The sequence below is a fragment of the Drosophila bipectinata genome, chromosome XR, assembly GCF_030179905.1.
Source record: "Drosophila bipectinata strain 14024-0381.07 chromosome XR, DbipHiC1v2, whole genome shotgun sequence".
Classification (NCBI taxonomy): Eukaryota; Metazoa; Arthropoda; class Insecta; order Diptera; family Drosophilidae; genus Drosophila; species Drosophila bipectinata.
The window spans coordinates 14,792,495-14,813,380 of NC_091735.1; the positions used below are offsets into that span (position 1 = coordinate 14,792,495).

At 35.7% G+C, this 20,886-nt stretch overlaps 1 protein-coding gene across 1 annotated transcript; it reads right to left on the reverse strand.

Annotated features, from left to right (window-relative positions):
• Nucleotides 1-2,394: 2,394 nt before the first annotated feature.
• LOC122321972 (E3 SUMO-protein ligase ZBED1) lies at nt 2,395-4,434 on the reverse strand. Its single transcript, XM_070276308.1, has 3 exons — nt 4,244-4,434; nt 3,038-3,859; nt 2,395-2,969 (listed from the first exon to the last, which is right to left on the reverse strand). Exons 1-3 carry the CDS (start codon nt 4,397-4,399, stop codon nt 2,583-2,585), a joined length of 1,365 nt encoding a protein of 454 aa, XP_070132409.1. The 5' UTR covers nt 4,400-4,434; the 3' UTR covers nt 2,395-2,582.
• Nucleotides 4,435-20,886: the final 16,452 nt, after the last annotated feature.

Here is a 20,886-nt window from a genome sequence, read left to right on the forward strand (position 1 = left end):
ATTCCATCAGTAATTATAATTTGGCAGCACCTCAAAGAAGAGGTGTTAGACCTTGGTGTCTTATTCGACAGCAAATTTAAATTTTCTGGTCACTTAGACTACATTTTACCTAAAGCGTATGCTATGCTGGGCTTTGTTAAGAGGCACGTGAACCAGTTTAAAAGTCCATACTCGAGCCTCAGCGTCTATGCTGCATTCATTCGGTCGAGGCTGGAATATGCCTCAATCATTTGGAACCCGGAGAGTAAAGTTCGCTCCAATAGAATTGAGCGACTCCAGAAAAATTTTTTAAAATTTGCACTTCTGCCTCTAAGGTTTCAGGATCCTGTTCCTTCATACCAGAGCCGTTGCCTTCTTCTGAACGTTTGCATGTTGGAGGATCGGCGTAAACTGGCAGCGTTAACTTTTTTGAATAATTTAATCGTTGATTACATTGATTGTCCTTTTTTGTTGGGACTCATTAACTTTAATGTTCCTCAAAGGGATCTTCGTACCTTTGCCCCCCTTCAGATCAAGTGTCATAGGGCCAATTATCTTTTAAATGAGCCGATTGAGCGGGCTCTTTCTTATTTTAACTCTTTGCCGCCTAGCCTCCGAATTGAGTGGGGCTCTGATAAGGGTGTGTTAAAACGCAAGGTAATAAGGCATTTATTAAGTTTTTGTTAATTTTTTAGTTTTATTTATTAGGTGTAAGTTGTTATTATGTAGCCATGTAAGGATTTGTCCGTTGGCGAAATAAATAAATAAATAAATAAATAAATATGTTAAATTATGATTCGTCGCTAAATATTACATTTTCCAAAAAAGAATCTGCTTAATCTTTGTAGCGTTTGGCAAAGTCTTAACGTTTTTTCTTATTTATGTCCGAAATTTATGGCTTGCGACGTGCCACTCTACCATGATAGCCAGCATTATGCAGGCAATTGCGCACCGTTTGAGAGCAAACTTTTTTTTGTACAACTTCTTGCAAGCTTTGACATAGCATTGTACTTGTAGTTTTTGGGTTTTGGACCACTTCAGCTACTACTTTGCGTTCCTCACGTGGCGTTTATATTTTTGTCCTTCCAGCGTTTTGGTGCTTTGAGGCCAATTGATAATTTATAAAATCTCACAATAACCCAAAATAATAACAAGTGCCTGAAAAATTGTAAACAAAAAAGGTAAACAAGTCCATCTGCTGTTTTCGTATGCTGAAATAATAAAAAATATAATATAAAAAATAATATAATTTCTTTCGTCATTTCATCAAATAACGAATACCCGAATTTGGTTAGGGTAGCAAGCCTGAAAAGTAAGAAAAATCAAAATTTTGTGCGCTGGCTTCGAAACGAAATCGCACGCACACATACACCCGTGTATGTGAATGTGTGACACGCATACATACCAAGATCAACCGAAGCGCAGGCCAGTGTTGCCGTCAGCTCGTTACAGAAAAAGGCTAGATTGATTATAAAAAAAAGATAGAAAAGGACAAAAATTAAAAAAAAAAGGACAAAAAACAAGACAAAATATTTTTTCCATAAATTTTATGTAATGTCACTCTTTATTGGTGGCCAAATCGTTAAGAACATCGTCAATGTCATCATTAAAAGCTTCTAAGCTTTAATTTTCTGTAGATTGGTTGCTTCCAATCATTTTTGAATGTTGCTTACGAATTTCAAATTCATGGGAACATACGCCTTTCCGGCGTAGCTCAAACCTAAAAAAGAAAAAAGCAATTTAAATAAATTTGTGAAACAAAAGAGTATTAAAATATTTATCTGATCGATAAAATCGCATGTAAAGTTTCGCATTTAAGATTACAACAGGGTTGCATTAATTATCAAGTGCTGCTATCGATATAAAAGTAATGTACATTTGGATTACTTTTCAGCACTTTACACAAAAATAAAAAGCAGATAAAAAGGCCAGGCCAAAATAAAAAAAGGACAAATAAAAGGCTAGGGGATGTTTTAAATTTTTTCCGGCTGACGCAGTTAAAAACCGGACAGATCTGTCCGGAAAAAGGATAAAACGGCAACACTGGCGCAGGCCAACCTTCTTCATCGCGCTCCGTTTAGAGACTGAGAAACAGAAAACATTTAATGAGAGAGAATGAGCGTAAGATGAACGAACGATGAGCGTAAGAGAGCGTAAGAAATCCGCTCTGGGGCCTGTCGCAAGAAATTTTCGCGTCCATTTTAGGGTTGCATGATATTTAAAAAATATCGTATCAATGATATTGACATTTTTGAAAAATATCAAAATAAATTTTTTAAATATCAAGAAAAAATATCGATATATCGAGTATTTTTGATATTGAAAAAAATTATTTTTTTTATTTTTAGGAGCAATCTTTTAAAAATGTCTTTCTTTCTTTTATCCAATTTTTCGTATTCCCTTTCTATTAATCCAAATGACGCACTTAAATCATCCAAACTAAACTAACAACACAAATACTTTATATTAATGCAAGCTTTTATTACTTAAAACAATGGAAGATACTTAAATTTAATGTTGTTCTTATTTTAATTTATTTTTAGCTGTAATTTTACGTTATATATTTTAATCTAGTTTTAATAGTTAACTTAAAATCAAATTTGTTATTTCCAATAATGCTTGGCCAATGACTTTAAAAATACACGCTGAGTTACGTGTCGATCAGTCATGCGGCTGCGTGAGTAACACACTACACATTTAATGGCCGAAGCCATCCTTTCTGAGGATGCCGAGCTACCTGGTATTATCAGGTAGCGTAGTGCCAACTTCGATAAGTGTGGCATTGTCTGCTGTTGGGAAGTCCAAAACTGTAGTGGGTCAGCTTCCCAATTAGTATTTGGCAATGATATATACAAGTGGAACTCCTTTTCGTAGGGGCTGTCCGAAATTTGGTTTTGCTGAATGGTTCGATTGTGAGCCTCAAAAAAACTTTCTTGGCGGTTGACTTGAGTTGTGTCCAATTCTTCCAGCGGTTTCACATTTAACGAGCGCTGTAAGTATTTAAAAAAAATGTATTAGTATATATAAAGATCTTAGCTAATAATAGTAAATTACGTACTCTCTTTCCTTCGCTATTAAGTTGCATTTCCTCTAGAATGTCCTTTGAGGCTTCCAACACCATTGTGGGAGGAATATACATTTTTTTGAAGCGCGGATCCAATAAGCAAGCTTTTATTAAAATCTTGTTTTTGCTCAAACCAATTAAATATTCGTCTGATCTTTTTAATAGAACATCTTTCATTAAAATACCGTCTGCCGACTGCACTAGTATTTTTCGTAATTTTGCTAGCGACATAGTTATCATCGGAACAACTAAACTGACCGTGACGTAAGATTCACCGCTAACTCTTTCAGTCGCTTCTTTGAAAGGTTTTAAAAGCTCGCAAAAATCACCAGAGTCAAGCTCTGGTTTTGATAGCATTTCTGGCAGGATTTTGGTGGATTTTGATCGGTTAATAAGTGCCATGGCAACCGTATTTTCCAAATCTGTAAATGAAATTAGCATATCTAGACAAGAATTCCATCTTGTGTCTATGTTTTGCGTTAAAGTTCGAATGCATCCTTCTGGAACGCCTTCATCAGATTGGAGCTTCCTTAAAACATCCATGGCTGCTGGGCTGTGTTTAAAATAGGTGACAATACGCTTTACTTTATCTAAAACCGTCGAAAAGCTCTTAATGTCCTTAACCGTATTGTCTACTACTAAATTAATAGTGTGGGCAAAACAAGGAACATGGTGTCCAACACCGAGAAATAAATTTGAAGCTGCCTTCATGTTCTTGGCATTGTCAGTGGTCAAACTTTCTAACTTGAACTCCTCGATGCCGAACTCCCTACAAGTATTCTGCAGAAGCGTGCAGATATACTCGCCAGTATGCGACTGGATTAAATAAGGAAAACTCATGTTAAAATAAGTATAAACAGTGATAGTCGAACATGCCGACTATATGGATACCCGGTATTTATTGAGAACCAATATCTTCTATATACATAAAAGAAAGTCGTGTTGATTGTGTAAAACATGGTGTATAAAACGAAGACTACAAATCAGACAGACGTACGAATTTTTATGGTAATACTAAATACCGGATATAAGAAATACAAATAAACTGGATCTGTAAAAGACATATATTAAATAAATGTTATTGGACGTAAAACGAAGCATTTAAGGTAAAGCACACGTATAAAACGCACACAGATAGAAAGTAAACAATAGAATTATACTATGTGCTATTAAAAGACAGAACTTTATTTAATGACCTACCTCATTCATTCTGACAGCTTGCAAACAGATCGATTGAAGAATGTTGTCTTTCAAAAAATGAGCAGTTACTGTTAAAAAAGCTCTGGTCGAATTGGTTAAAGTAACCCCATCGCACGTGAGGGCAAAGTTCTCAATTTCTTTAAAAGTTCTTTTCATCTGATCGGCGCATACGGTGTATTTTTCTTCAATTAAACTTGTTACCTAGGGAAAAAACAGTTTTTTTAACCGATTCTTAAAAATTTATACGGCGAACACTTGCCTTGGTACGACTTGGGAGCTCATATTTAGGTACACATGTTTTTAAGAAATTTGAGAGACCCTCCTTGTCGACGCAACGCACAGGCAAATTATCTTTGCATATCATATATATCAATGATTCTGTTACTTGCTTTGTTTTGTCTGAAAATGTAGCAACAATTAACTAACCATTGTAATGACGAATAAAAAATACCATACCCTTGTAATTTTCAGCATTGATTAACGATTTAAAAATAGTTGGTTGCATCAAATCTTCATCTGTTTTTAAGGGGGTCTAATAATAAAATTGTAATATTAGATACATAAAAAACATAAACTTCTAAAAAATACGCAAAATTCGTACATATTTTAACATTGGCGTTGGCGCCAAAACAAAGCATCATTGTTAGTGTGTGTGTGTATATTTTAAAGTGGAAAAATCCCCTTTGTATACACGCTTACATACCTTGCTTACGCATTTTGTGTAAGCACCCTGGTGCTTATTTTTCAGGTGCGACAATAAATTTGAAGTGTTTCCACTTGTTTTTATAACTCTCGAACATAAAGTGCACTTTCCGGTTTTTTCACTTAATTCGTAATAAGATTTCGCGGAGGTCATTTTACTTAACTTGCGGGTTTCCTATTGAACATAAAAAGTGTGACCAAAAAAAAAATATCCAAAAATATCCCAAAAAAAAGAATTATATATCGATATTACGGCTTTAAAATATCGTGATAAAAATATTTGTTTTTTTCGCAAATATATCGATATTTTGATATTTAGATATATTTTCGACAACCCTAGTCCATTTTCGTTGTATGAAATGGGTTGTCTATATGCTGTATGGTTAGTGGTACAACGTATTTTGGATCCACCACATGAATAAGCTTACGAAATCCAAGACCCTCCACAAAGCTAAATGGTAACACGTCTTCTGCCACCATTTCTGAAATAAGAGCATCCCATCTGTTTCTTGGATGATGTGGGGGCGTACGCATCCGACCGCTTCACTAATTTTGCCATTGTAGGTACATACGTCTTTTTCAGTATTGTATATGGGTGTATGGGGGATAATACGACGTAAATGATCGCTTAAATTTGATGTGTTGCCTGATGTCTTGTACTCCTTTCCGCATAAACGACATTTGGCAAACATTTTATTTTTACACTTTTCAAAGTGTTTCCAAACATCAGAATTTCCTTTGCGCTTCCGATAATCGGAATTGTAGATAATCCAAGTAGAATTGTTAGGACTTTGAGGTCCGAGACAATCTGCCAGCGAAATTTATTGTAATTTATCAATCGTAGAATTTTTTCCATCGTTGAATATGTTTCTTTCATATCAGTAGCGTACGCTACTGGAACTGATGGCAATTAATTTTTGTTGTGCAGCAGTACTGCTTTAAGACCTATTTTAGTAAATTAAAATTTAAAAGGGAAATCGTACTCAAACTAAGTTCCCTCACACTCATAACACATAAAATACTTACTTTTGCAGGACCCGTCAAGAAATAATCGCCAATCTTCTGGAAAATGCTCGTGATCGAGTGCAACAAACAATTCGTCAACATCAACGCAATATATAAGTTTGTTATCAGTGTAATCAGCTTTCAAAATTCGTTCCAACGAGGATAGGTCTCTACGTCGCGAAAACGTTACTTTGAAGACATTGTCTACTATATTCTATTGCTTCAATCTGGAGCCCAGAATCTCAGTTTGTCTTAAAGAAAGATTCATATCCCGCACAAGATCACAAAAATCCCGATTCGAAACGAAATGACATTCTGTGGCTTGGGTTGGAATGTACTGTTCCTCATTTACCTCATTGGAAAATTGATGGCTTGGTTCCGGAAATTTTGCTGGATTTGCGTCATCAGTTGGCTGATCTTGTTTTTTTCTTTGAATTGGTTTTGATACAGTCAATAAATTGGCATATTTTATAAGGTGACGAGACTTATAGCGGTGGCCAGTAATTTTTGTTTGGCAGAAGTAGCAATCCTCCAGCTTGTGATATGTTTGATAATGCCAAGCCATAGGACGCATCCCTGGTCATCCCATTTACCGGATATCCATTTTTTCAATGGTGTACAGCACGTCGAACACATATATTTGGGTTCATACCAAGCACTTTCCACGTATGAGTAATTGAAAAAGAGGTTGAACGCCTTAATTATAGCTTTATTTGTTCTTAACTTAAACCGATGTAGCTTATCAACAAATAAACCGCAAGCGTAACAAAAGTTGTTGCGCTTATCACACGTTATGCCTTGTTATGAGACACAAATTTTAGAAACTACTAAAAAACGGTTGGTGAAAAAAACGGTTAGCTGGTCACTTAAACGTGAAACTGATGACTCTTCTTATAAACGCAAAAGATCAAGCAAACATTTTTATCATTTTTAAACATTGATATTTATTTCAGAATATGTAATTTAAATAACATGTAAAAAAGGACATATGAAAAGCTATGAAATTAATAAAAACAAGAAAGGAAAGCTAACTTCGGGCGGAGCCGAAGTTTATATACCCTTGCAGTTAAAACCAGATATATATCTCAAACATCGGATATAGTTATAGTATATACCAAATACCATTTCCGACCGTTCAGTTATATGGCAGCTATAGGATATAGTTGGCCGATCCTAATGAAATTTCCTAGGTCGGATTAACTGGCCAAAAATAGAATCTGTATTAAGTTTTAGCTTTCTATCTTCAAAAACACGAAAGTTGGATCATTTCCGATCGTTCAGTTATATGGCAGCTATAGGATATAGTCGGCCGATCCTTGTGAAATTTGGCATGTCGTAATGGTTTGCCAAAAACAGTTTTCGTGTCAAATTTGAAGTCTCTAACTCTAAAAACACCAAAGTTATACCATTTCCGATCAATCAGTTATATGGCAGCTATAGGATATAGTCGGCCGATCCCGGCCGTTCCGACTTATATACTGCGTGCAAAGGAAAGAAGGGTGTGTGCAAAGTTTCAAGACGATAGCTTCAAAACTGAGAGACTAGTTCGCGTAGAAACGGACAGACAGACGGACAGACGGACATGCTCATATCAACTCAGGAGGTGATCCTGATCAAGAATATATATACTTTATAGGGTCGGAGATGTCTCCTTCACTGCGTTGCACACTTTTGGACAAAATTATAATACCCTCTGCAAGGGTATAACAAGAAAGGAAAGCTAACTTCGGGTGGAGCCGAAGTTTATATACCCTTGCAGTTAAAACCGGTTATATATCGGATATAGTTGGCCGATCCTTAATGGGAATAGGAATATATAACTCAATTTATTACAATACAAAAATTAAAAAAAGTCCCAAACTTCTATCTTCAAAAATACGAAAGTTTATATTTCTACCAAATACCATTTCCGATCGTTCAGTTATATGGCAGCTATAAGATATAGTCGGCCGATCCTTATGAAATTTGGCATGACGTAATGTTTGGCCAAAAATAGCTCTCATGTCAAATTTGAACTCTCTTACTCTAAAAACACCAAAGTTGTACCATTTCCGATCAATCAGTTATATGGCAGCTATAGGATATAGTCGGCCGATCCGGGCCGTTCCGACTTATATACTGCGTGCAAAGGAAAGAAGGGTGTGTGCAAAGTTTCAAGACGATAGCTTCAAAACTGAGTTCGCGTAGAAACGGACAGACAGACGGACAGACAGACGGACAGACGGACAGACGGACATGCTCATATCAACTCAGGAGGTGATCCTGATCAAGAATATACAGTGGTGGAAAAAATAATAGAAACAAGATTTTTGCGTCCGTTTTTTACATTTTTTTCTTAAGAACAGTAACAGATATTTGTTCAATTATTTTTTTGTTAACAAACATTATAGTATGTATTATAAAAACAAAACAAAAATTCTTTTCAAATTGGCAAAGGACGAAAAAAAATAAATTCAATTTGCTCTCCTTGGAAAAAAAAATAGAAACAAAATTTATAAATTCATCAACTAAAGGTATTTTCCTAAATTTAGTAATCGAAACATAGTTTTAGTTAATATTTAGTGGCACAGCCTTTAGATTTTATAACAGCAATGCACCGACGATGCATAGAATTCACCAGATTGGCGCAAATCGAAGGATCAATGGCATACCACTCGGATTGCACTTTCTGCCACAATTCTTCCTTATTTTTGGGCTTAAAGCCTGCAATTCTTTTTTTTAGTACACCCCATAAGTGCTCAATCGGGTTCAAGTCCGGTGATTGCGGTGGCCACTCCATTACATTTATTTTTGTGTCCTGGAACCATTTCTTAACTATTTTTGATGAGTGTTTGGGGTCGTTGTCCTGCATGAACTCCCACTTTAACGGCATTTCTTCCTCGGCAAATGGCAGCATAACATTCTTGAGTATTTCAAGGTATTGTGGAGCACACATTTTGTCGTTAATGCGGAATATCGGACCAACTCCAGAGGAGGAGAAGCATCCCCATAGCATGATATTACCTCCGCCATGCTTAATTGTTTTTTTTGTGTGGTTCGGTTTGAATTCTGTGTTTTTCGGGCGTCTTACATATGATCTACCATCAGATCCAAACATATTTATTTTGGTTTCATCCGACCACAGGACATTTTTCCAATTTTGGCGGTCCTTTTGACGATAAGCAAAAGATCGCCTTTTTTGAATGTTCTTTTTGCTCAAGTTTGGTACTTTTCTGGGTGAATGTGCCTTCAAGTCCTTCTCAATCAGTCTGTTTCTAATGGTCCGACTAGTAACTGATGCCTGCAAGTCCTTTTTGAGCTCCACCGATGATAGGAATGGGTTTTTTTTTTATTTTCGAGCCAACAAGTCATCAAATCTTGTAGTTGTTGCTCGTTTTCTACCGCGGGTCTCCTTTCTCTCGGTAAAATGAAGGGCCGAAAACACTTTTTTAGTGAGCACTGCATTGTCTGAGAAATTTCCCTTAAGGTTTTTCCTTCATTCTTCAGTTTTCTTATGATGACTCTTTCTTCTGCAGTGCAATACATTCCGCGACCCATTTTGACTATATAAGACGATTTTGTTCGTGAATTTTGACAAAATGTTTACTTTTGTGACAAACTTACATTAAATTAACTAAACTATACCTTTGTTTAAAATAAAAAACGAGACTGAGCTAAAATTTCGGAGCAATTTGGTCGTGTTTCTATTTTTTTTTCCAGCTAAAAAACGTGGTCCCTCACCAAATTACGAATTGCCGCCACAAATATGGGCGAAAACGACCCAAAATGAAAAGCAGAATAAAGTTCCGTTATCGGTTATGTGTGTACTTTTGGTTTTAAGTCGTTTCCTATTGTACATACTTAAGAATCGGTTTAAATGTGCAGAGAATCTTGTTTCTATTATTTTTTCCACCACTGTATATACTTTATAGGGTCGGAGATGTCTCCTTCACTGCGTTGCACCCTTTTGGACAAAATTATAATACCCTCTGCAAGGGTATAAAAAGTGTATGTTAACGGGTGTCCGAATAATTTCTGTGCTGACTGTATGTATATTCTAATGGCAAAATACGTGGGCCTAAAGTTCAATATGTACATTTTTTCATTTCGCTACATTTTTGATGGCTTTCCTTTTTAATTCATTGTTTTAAATAGAGAGCAACTATGCTTATGCCAATGCGTTTTTATCTATCTCAGAGAAACAGAGAAGAGAAAAAAATACACGGGAAGATAAGGAATGCATAATCTTAGCTTACGTCTTAATACATATTTCGCTAATTTCGATGTCGCGTGCGTTCCGTATTAGGAGCATTTGTTATCAGTACATCGGTGTCGATCAAAGTGGTTGAACATTTTTTTCTAAACAGAGTTTATAGCCTAAAAACTAAAAAATTTTTCCATATTTTTACGGTGAGAACTTGTTAATGTTTTCAATACATAAAGTGTGTCGCGTGATGATGAGCTGTGTATATAAAATTATTCTTAAAATTTATAGATAACTCCATCAAAAAAAGAAAAGGTAAGGGAATACAGAGAGCAGTTACGAAGAAACCCCAAAAAATTGGAGGAGTATCGCACTAAAGCAAAAGATAGAACGCGCAAGCACCGTACAAATTTTGCCGAAGCAGCAACAAATAATGCAGCAGTATTAACAGTAAAAAGAGAATATGACCGTAATATATTTTAATATGCCTTACGTTTGCAAGCAAACACTTGCCAAAGCTGTAAAAAAAGTAGAAAGTGCCTTGCCAATGGAATACAGTAAAAAACTTAAAGTACTTGAGGAATTAAATAAGAAGTACCTCAATTTGCCCAATCAATGCGATGATAATACAGCAAAAAGTTTAAAATTTTTAGATTAAGTACAATTTATTAAAGATTTTTACGTGCGTGAGGACATAAGCGTGCAAGCCGCTGGCCGGAAAGAAAGTTTAATCCTCAGTGGAAAAGTGGTTGCAAAGCGCTATATGTTGATGACCATTGGCGAAGCGTATAAACAATATAAAAATGAGGTTGATCCAAATGCAATTGGTAGATCATATTTTTATCAATATCGACCAAAGCACGTTATTACCACAAATAAGATGTCACATAACATGTGTGTATGCCAGCACCACGCAGATTTTAAGTATTTGTTGGACGCTTGTGCTAAAAGAATAAAGCCGATATCCACAGATTTCGAAGGCTTCTTGAAATTAACATGTTGCGATATCAGGTTAGAAAACTGTATGACAAACAATTGTGGAAAGTGTATAAGAGATGTCCAAAATGATTTGATACCTCTAAAATATTTTTCAATAATGGACTACGAGGTCAAATGGCAGCAGTGGCGAAAAGTTGATCAAACTATAGTGCTAAGTGACACTGTTGCTCCCTTATCGGATCTCGTTCGTGAGCTAGAAGTAAAGCTGCCCTCCTTCAAGCAACATTTTTTCACAAAACGAGCCCAACAAAAATATTTCGATGGTAAAAAAAAACAAGAAAGGAAAGCTAACTTCGGGCGGAGCCGAAGTTGATATACCCTTGCAGTTAAAACCGGATATATATCGCAAACATCGGATATAGTTGGCCGATCCTTATGAGAATATGATAATATAACCCAATTTATTATAATACAAAATTTAAAACAAGTCCCAAACTTTTATCTTTAACAATACCAAAGTTGGTATTTCTACCAAAAACCATTTCCGATCGTTCAGTTATATGGCAGCTATAGGATATAGTCGACCGATCCTAATGAAATTTGGTAGGTTGGATCAACTGATCAAAAATAGAATCTGTACTAAGTTTCAGCTTAGTCAGCTATCTTCAAAAACACGAAAGTTGGGTCATTTTCGATCGTTCAGTTATATGGCAGCTATAGGATATAGTCGACCGATCCTTATAAAATTTGGCATGTCGTAATATTTTGCCTTGTGTCAAATTGGAACTCTCTAACTCTAAAAACACCAAAGTTATACCATTTCCGATCAATCAGTCATATGGCAGCTATAGGATATAGTCGGCCGATCCGGGCCGTTCCGACTTATATACTGCGTGCAAAGGAAAGAAGGGTGTGTGCAAAGTTTCAAGACGATAGCTTTAAAACTGAGAGACTAGTTCGCGTAGAAACAGACAGACAGACGGACAGACGGACAGACGGACATGCTCATATCAACTCAGGAGGTGATCCTGATCAAGAATATATACACTTTATAGGGTCGGAGATGTCTCCTTCACTGCGTTGCACACTTTTGACCAAAATTTTAATACCCTCTGCAAGGGTATAAAAATATACAGGCAGATGCAAAATTATAGGATGATCTCGCAAAACGAAGTTCAAAGCGCCCATTTCAGCTATAAACAAACAACAATCTTCACTTGCGTTGCTTGGCTGTTTGGCCAAATTATATCGCTTGCCGTAATTAGTGACAAACTAAGTCATAGCAAGTTCGATGTATATTGCTTTCTCACTAATTTTGTTAAGCATTTAAATAACAAGCATGGACGGTTCAAAAATATTTACATTTTCTCTGATGGCAGCAGATGTCAATTTAAAACTAAGTACATTGCATCCTCCCTATCGGACTTTATTGTGGAATTCGGCTGCGAATAAATCGAATGGAACTACTTTGTAGTTCCACTCTTAAATAAAAAATGGAGGAAAGTCCAGAGTATTTATGGACCTTCATAAATTGCATCACTTATCGTGTGATCGAAAACTATTAACAAAAGCAGCACAGACTGCATTTTCTGCTAAAAAGCGTGCTTTTAAAAGTCGCCTGATATTAACTTTTTTGTGAGATATAATTAGAAACTATTGAAAATACTTATTTCTTTTTTTTTTTGACATAACTTATAATAAAACTGATTTCTTTTCAAAGGACTTGTTTTTTAAGGTGATATGGTACTAGGCAAAATTTTTGTCGAGTGCGTTCTGTCGCGTAACGTTTCCAAACTTAAAAATAAACTACCTAATATTTTTTAATGACTCATATATCGAAAGAAAGGTTCATATGTCCCCTTAATTTTGTAAAAGACCGCATTAAAAAATATTAAGCCAATTCGCGGAATTCTGAGCTTGAGTGGACTTAAAAAAAAACCGCTTCCGTTTTTTGTCGCGTGCGTTCCGCACAATGTTTGCTCATATCTTAGGAACCTTTCATCGCCAGCCCTTAAATTTTTTACCAAAAATAAATCAGTATTAAGGCTCTTAAACACTGAAAACATTGGGTGAAAAAAACCAATACTTTTATTGCACTTTAAACGCGTACGATTGTCGCGTGCGTGTCTATGGAATTGCCCATATAATTGATAAAGAGCCCTTTGAAAGTGCCGTTCAAATAGGTGATGTAAACACAACTCTGCATAAGGATGTTCACCCGGAAACCATCCGCAGGACAATAAAATAATTCGGGTTCGGCTCATATAAAAAAAGTTATTTTAGAAGTTATTTCAAAAAAATTTTATAATGCGATAGTTTCAATTTTCAAATATGTTTTTTCTAGGTATCATAAACTATTTGAAAATATTTTGTTTAATTTATTCTAATGTAGTTTAATACACTTTATAGCATGCCAAAGTATGCAAGTAAAAAAAAGGTAGGTCCCTGGCGCAGGTGATTTCGACTGCTAGAGTCATCCGAAACAAAAAAATGGAATATATTAATCTTTTGTAAGCTTATGGCTCTGTCTCGTACTAGAATGAAATATTTTCATCAATACACAACAAAATGGCGAACTCATAAAAAACAAGAAAGGAAAGCTAACTTCGGACGGAGCCGAAGTTTATATACCCTTGCAGTTAAACCCGGATATATATCGCAAACATCGGATATAGTTGGCCGATCCTTATGATTATGATTTATCATAATAAAACCAATTAATTACAATAAAAAATCTAAAAAAAGTCCCAAACTTCTATCTTCAAAAATACGAAAGTTGATGTTTCTACCAAATACCATTTCCGATCGTTCAGTTATATGGCAGCTATAGGATATAGTCGGCCGATCCTAATGAAATTTCGTAGGTCAGATTAACTGACCAAAAATATAATCTGTACCAAATTCCAGCCTTCTATCTTCAAAAACACGAAAGTTGGGTTATTTCCGATCGTTCAGTTATATTTATTTATTTATTTATTTATTTATTTCGCCAACGGACAAGTCCTTACATGGCTACATAACACAACAACTTACACCTAATAAATAAAACTACAAAATTAACAAAAACTTAAAAAATGCCTTATTAACTTGTGTTTTAACACACCCTTATTAGAGCCCCACTCAGTTCGGAGGCTAGGCGGCAAAGAATTAAAATAAGAAAGAGCCCGCTCTATCGGCTCATTTAAAAAATAATTGGCCCTATGACACTTGACCCGAAAGGGGGCAAAGGTACGAAGATCCCTTTGAGGAACATTAAAATTAACGAGTCCCAACAAAAAAGGACAATCAATGTTATTAACGATTAAATTATTTAAAAAAGTTAACGCTGCCAGTTTACGCCGATCCTCCAACGTGCAGACGTTATGGCAGCTATAAGATATAGTCGACCGATCCTTATGAAATTTGGCATGTCGTAATGTTTTGCCCTCTTATGTAATAGCTCTCATGTCAAATTTGAACTCTCTAACTTCAAAAACACCAAAGTTATACCATTTCCGATCAATCAGTTATATGGCAGCTATAGGATATAGTCGGCCGATCCGGGCCGTTCCGACTTATATACTGCGTGCAAAGGAAAGAAGAGTGTGTGCAAAGTTTCAAGACGATAGCTTTAAAACTGAGAGACTAGTTTGCGTAGAAACAGACAGACAGACAGACGGACAGACGGACATGCTCATATCAACTCAGGAGGTGATCCTGATCAAGAATATATATACTTTATAGGGTCGGAGATGTCTCCTTCACTGCGTTGCACACTTTTGGACAAAATTATAATACCCTCTGCAAGGGTATAAAAAAAATTAAAAAATGTATTTCAAACTAATGATAAATAAAAAACTAATCATTAAAAATAAATGATTCTAGTACGGGACAGAAGTGTTACTGTTTAGAACAAAATATCCAAATTTCAGCCAGATCGGTACCATAGAATTTTGTGAATCAATTTTGTGAATGAATCATGAATCATTTTGTGAATATGTACGCCGCACACAAAAATATCGTTCCGAAAAAAACGCCTTTAAAGTTTAGACGCGTTTTTCTCTCTCTTTCATTCTTACTTTTTTGAAAAAAAAAGTAAACTTTTAAAAAAAGTTTTTTCACTTGTCGTTCAATAAAGGAATATTTTGCAAGTTTTGTTGAAATCGTATGCTGTATCATGACTTTAGTGCAGTGGTGTCCAAGCTCTGCATACGGAAGAGCAAACTCCCATACCAATGCAAACAAGAAAGGAAAGCTAACTTCGGGCGGAGCCGAAGTTTATATACCCTTGCAGTTAAAACCTATATCCGGTCGCAAACATCGGATATGGTTGGCCGATCCTTATGCGAATATGAATATATAATCCAATTTATTACAATACAAAATATAAAAAAAGTCCCAAACTTCTATCTTCAAACATACCAAAGTTTGTATTTCTACCAAAAACCATTTCCGATCGTTCAGTTATATGGCAGCTGTAAGATATAGTCGGCCGATCGTTATGAAATTTGGTAGGTTGGATCAATTGACCAAAAATATAATCTGTACCAAGTTCCAGCTTTCTAGGTCGTATTATTTTGTCAAATATAGCACTCGTACAAAAACTGAACTCTCTAACTTTAAAAACATCGAATTTATACCATTTCCGATCAATCAGTTATGCTTTTGGCAAAATAATAAGACATGCCAAATTTCATAAGGATCGTCCGACTATATCCTATAGCTGCCATATAACCAAACGATCGGAAGATGACCCAATTTTCGTGTTTTTGAAGATAGAAAGCTTAGTACAGCTAGAAACGCTGGAACTTAGTACAAATTATATTTTTGGTCAGTTAATCCGACTTACCAAATTTCAAAACGATCGGTCGATAGTGGGTACATCGATAGTTTTTAACTTCGGTGTTTTTCCAAAAAAACATCGATATATCGTTAAAACATCGAAAATTTTTCAAATATTTTAGATTGCGGTAAATACCATATGTCTTATGCTATATTAAGAAAAATATAGAAAAGGCAAACATTAATTTTGTTTGTGTAGAATAATATTATTAATTTCCTAATAATAAACGCACAAAATTTATATTTTAATTTTTTTTTTTTAATTCAAAGAAAATAAAAATTAGGTCTTCACAATTTAGAGCTATTTTATTCAAATTTTGTTCCTTAAAATTAAAAAAAAAAACAAATATTAAATGCTCATTTCATAAAATAAAAAATCAAATATAATGGGTTCACAAGTTAAAGCTTAGGTATTCATATTTAATTCTTAATATAAAAAAAAAAACAAATATAAAGCCTCATTTCTTAAAATTAAAAAACAAAAATTATGTCTTCATAATTCAAATCTCATTCATTAATATTCATATCTTAAAATTAGAAGAACAAAAACAATTGCTTCATTAATTGGTTCTTAAAACTAAATAAACATAAAATGTAAGTCTTCTCAATTCACAGATTATTGTTTTTAAACGTTAAAATTAAGTCTTTTGGTTTTAGCGTCGCACGTTTATTAGAGATGATCTCCCCAGCCTTGCTGAACGTTCGCTCAGACTCACTTGATGTAGCTGGAACGCAAAAATATTCCAAGGCACAATGTGCTAGCGAACTAAATTGGGTTTTATTGCTCTGCAAAAAATTCAAAAATGGCTATAGCTAAAAAGATTCATATTTTAAATGTTACCTTCCAGTACTCCAGCGGTTCTGCTTCTCGCGATGCATTCTGCTGCTCAAAATATTGACGCAGAATGCATCAAAATATTGCTCAAAATGCTCAAAATATTGTTGTCATAAAACTATAGAGATCACTAGCGTTTTCTTTTTCAATCGGCGGTTTCAATTCTTCATACGTATATAGTTTATTGCTTTTTTGCACATTTTGAAATACAGACGCAACTTCAGTCTCTAATATTTTTACTGCTTGTTCTGCATTACTTTGCTCGCGAAATCCCTCCTTTTTGAAGCGTGGTTCAAGCATAGTCGCCAGTCGCGTACCAGTTCAGGTTTCATAAGGTGCGAGTCTTGCCCTTAGACGAGTTTGTAGAAAATTGCAAATTTCCACCCCCACAGTTGTTTTCATACCTGGGAGAGCACTGTCCAGCTTAATCATAAGGCCAAGTGTCGTGGGTATAATTAGGTTTACTGTGGTGGATTTAGCAGACGAAGTGTTTGATGTAGCTGCTTCAAAATGGTCCAATACGCTGCATATCTCCTTCATGGAATCAAATTGATCCTCGTTTAAGGGCAATGGTGCCTTTGAAGTATTTAAAAGGACTGTTGAAAGGTGTTCCCTTATACAGAGCACTCGCTTTATCATGTGCAACGCACTGTTCCAACGTGTTGGAACTTCTTGGATCAGGCTTGCAACATTTTGAGCTTTTTTTAATTTGACATAAGCGATTGTGCTGTTTTTAAAATAAGTAACAATGTTTTTCACACATTTCAAAATCGCATTCGCTTCGCTAAATGCCAGCGCCTCTTGAACTTTTGCTTTGCTCTTGAACTTAAGCTTTTTGCTTAATATTTCGCATGCTTTCTTCGTTGAAGCTGCGTAATCCGTTACGATGGTCTCAATTTTTTTTTTAAATTTCGAACTCATCGCATATGTTTTTTAATGCTGTAGCAATATTTTCACTGCAATGGTTTTCCTCGTTAGACAGTGGCTGTGTTGCAAGCACTGCAGTCTTTAACTCATAATTTTCAAATAGCCAGTTTTGCTCGTACACATTTTGTACATGTACATGTTGCAATGTTGTCCTGCTTGGTACAACGTATGTTGGATCCACCACATGAATAAGCTTACGAAATCCAAGACCCTCCACAAAGCTAAATGATAACACGTATTCTGCCACCATTTCTGAAATAAGAGCATCCCATCTGTTTCTTGGATGATGTGGGGGCGTACGCATCCGACCGCTTCACTAATTTTGCTATTGTAGGTACATACGTCTTTTTCAGTATTGTATATGGGTGTATGGGGGATAATACGACGTAAATGATCGCTTAAATTTAATGTGTTGCCTGATGTCTTGTACTCCTTTCCGCATAAACGACATTTGGCAAACATTTTATTTTTACACTTTTCAAAGTGTTTCCAAACATCAGAATTTCCTTTGCGCTTCCGATAATCGGAATTGTAGATAATCCAAGTAGAATTGTTAGGACTTTGAAGTCCAAGACAATCTGCCAGCGAAATTTATTGTAATTTATCAATCGTAGAATTTTTTCCATCGTTGAATATGTTTCTTTCATATCAGTAGCGTACGCTACTGGAACTGATGGCAATTAATTTTTGTTGTGCAGCAGTACTGCTTTAAGACCTATTTTAGTAAATTAAAATTTAAAAGGGAAATCGTACTCAAACTAAGTTCCCTCACACTCATAACACATAAAATACTTACTTTTGCAGGACCCGTCAAGAAATAATCGCCAATCTTCTGGAAAATGCTCGTGATCGAGTGCAACAAACAATTCGTCAACATCAACGCAATATATAAGTTTGTTATCAGTGTAATCAGCTTTCAAAATTCGTTCCAACGAGGATAGGTCTCTACGTCGCGAAAACGTTACTTTGAAGACATTGTCTACTATATTCTATTGCTTCAATCTGGAGCCCAGAATCTCAGTTTGTCTTAAAGAAAGATTCATATCCCGCACAAGATCACAAAAATCCCGATTCGAAACGAAATGACATTCTGTGGCTTGGGTTGGAATGTACTGTTCCTCATTTACCTCATTGGAAAATTGATGGCTTGGTTCCGGAAATTTTGCTGGATTTGCGTCATCAGTTGCTTGATCTTGTTTTTTTCTTTGAATTGGTTTTGATACAGTCAATAAATTGGCATATTTTATAAGGTGACGAGACTTATAGCGGTGGCCAGTAATTTTTGTTTGGCAGAAGTAGCAATCCTCCAGCTTGTGATATGTTTGATAATGCCAAGCCATAGGACGCATCCCTGGTCATCCCATTTACCGGATATCCATTTTTTCAAAGGTGTACAGCACGTCGAACACATATATTTGGGTTCATACCAAGCACTTTCCACGTATGAGTAATTGAAAAAGAGGTTGAACGCCTTAATTATAGCTTTATTTGTTCTTAACTTAAACCGATGTAGCTTATCAACAAATAAACCGCAAGCGTAACAAAAGTTGTTGCGCTTATCACACGTTATGCCTTGTTATGAGACACAAATTTTAGAAACTACTAAAAAACGGTTGGTGAAAAAAACGGTTAGCTGGTCACTTAAACGTGAAACTGATGACTCTTCTTATAAACGCAAAAGATCAAGCAAACATTTTTATCATTTTTAAACATTGATATTTATTTCAGAATATGCAGCTGTTTTCAAAATAATAGGAGTGCTTTTGCATATGCACTTGTCCCTTCTGTAGCAATGTTATGCGTTCATTTTTTTCAATTTTATTTCTTTTTCCAAATTTGTTTATGGATACACATTCTGAGGTACCGTTATTTTTTCATTTTACTATCTTCGTTTTCTGAGAATTACCCAAATTCGTAAACAAACTTCATTTTGCGCTCATCAAAATAATAGGAGTGTGCCATTTTAATCTGTTCAGAGCGCAAAAAAAGGTAATTATTCTTAAAAAAACGTCTTAAAAGTATAGAATGATTAATATCCAACTACAATTTTAACGTTTAAGATCGAAAATTTAAAGCAATGGGTCGTGGCAAACATTGCACACCTGAGCGGCGTGATTTGATCAAAAACTTGATTTCAAGTGGGAAAACGTACAAGGAAGTACAAAAAATAATTGGATGCGGTGCTTCCATGATCCGAAATGCACTAAAATTTTCACCCAAGCCGGAAACCCGCGGCCGACCCCAAGTTCTAGCCGATAAACTGGCTACACGTGTTGCAAGGTACTCGAAGAAGCATCCCTTTGCAAGCTGCAAAGAAATCAAGGATGAGCTTAACTTGGACGCAAGTATCCCAACAATAAGTCGTCTTTTAAAGAAGCAAAATTTGACTGCCCACAGTCCACGGAAAATTCCATTCCACACCAAGAAGCACATAGCCGCAAGAATGAAATTTGCAAAGAGCCATGTCAACTGGTCAGTTGAAAAGTGGCGTAACATCTTGTGGTCGGATGAGTCGAAAATAGTCCTTTATGGTGGCAAAGGATCTCGACAGTACGTTAGAAGACCACCTAACACCGAATTTAATGCCAAATATTGCATTAAAACGATCAAACATGGCGGACATAATATAATGATTTGGGCATGTTTCTCGTACTATGGCGTAGGTCCAATATATTGGATTAAAAATATTATGGATGGTCCTGGATATGTCCAAATAATGCAGGAAACAATGCTGCCTTATGCTAGCGAAGAAATGCCACTGGTTTGGGTCTTCCAGCAAGACAATGACCCAAAGCACACAAGTAAAGTGGCTAAGAAGTGGTTTGCAGACAATAAGATTGCAGTACTTGAATGGCCCGCCCAGTCCCCCGATCTGAATCCGATCGAAAATTTATGGACAGACGTTAAAAAGGCGGTCGCAGAAAGGCATCCAACTAATGTTTCCGAGCTTTGGGAAATTGTAAAGGCCTCTTGGACCTCGATTCGTCCCGAAAGATGCCAGAAATTGGTGGATTCCATGCCAAGGCGCTGTGCGGCAGTGATAGCCAATAAAGGTGGTGCCACGAAGTACTAATTATAGTTTTTTTTAATTACATTTAACATTAAATTACTTAATATAACCATATTTTATCGTTATATATTATTTTCAAAAGTTCTGAGAGAATTTGCTTGAACGCTCCTATTATTTTGAGAAACCCATATTGGGTGTTGTTCCCTTTTTTATTTTTTTTT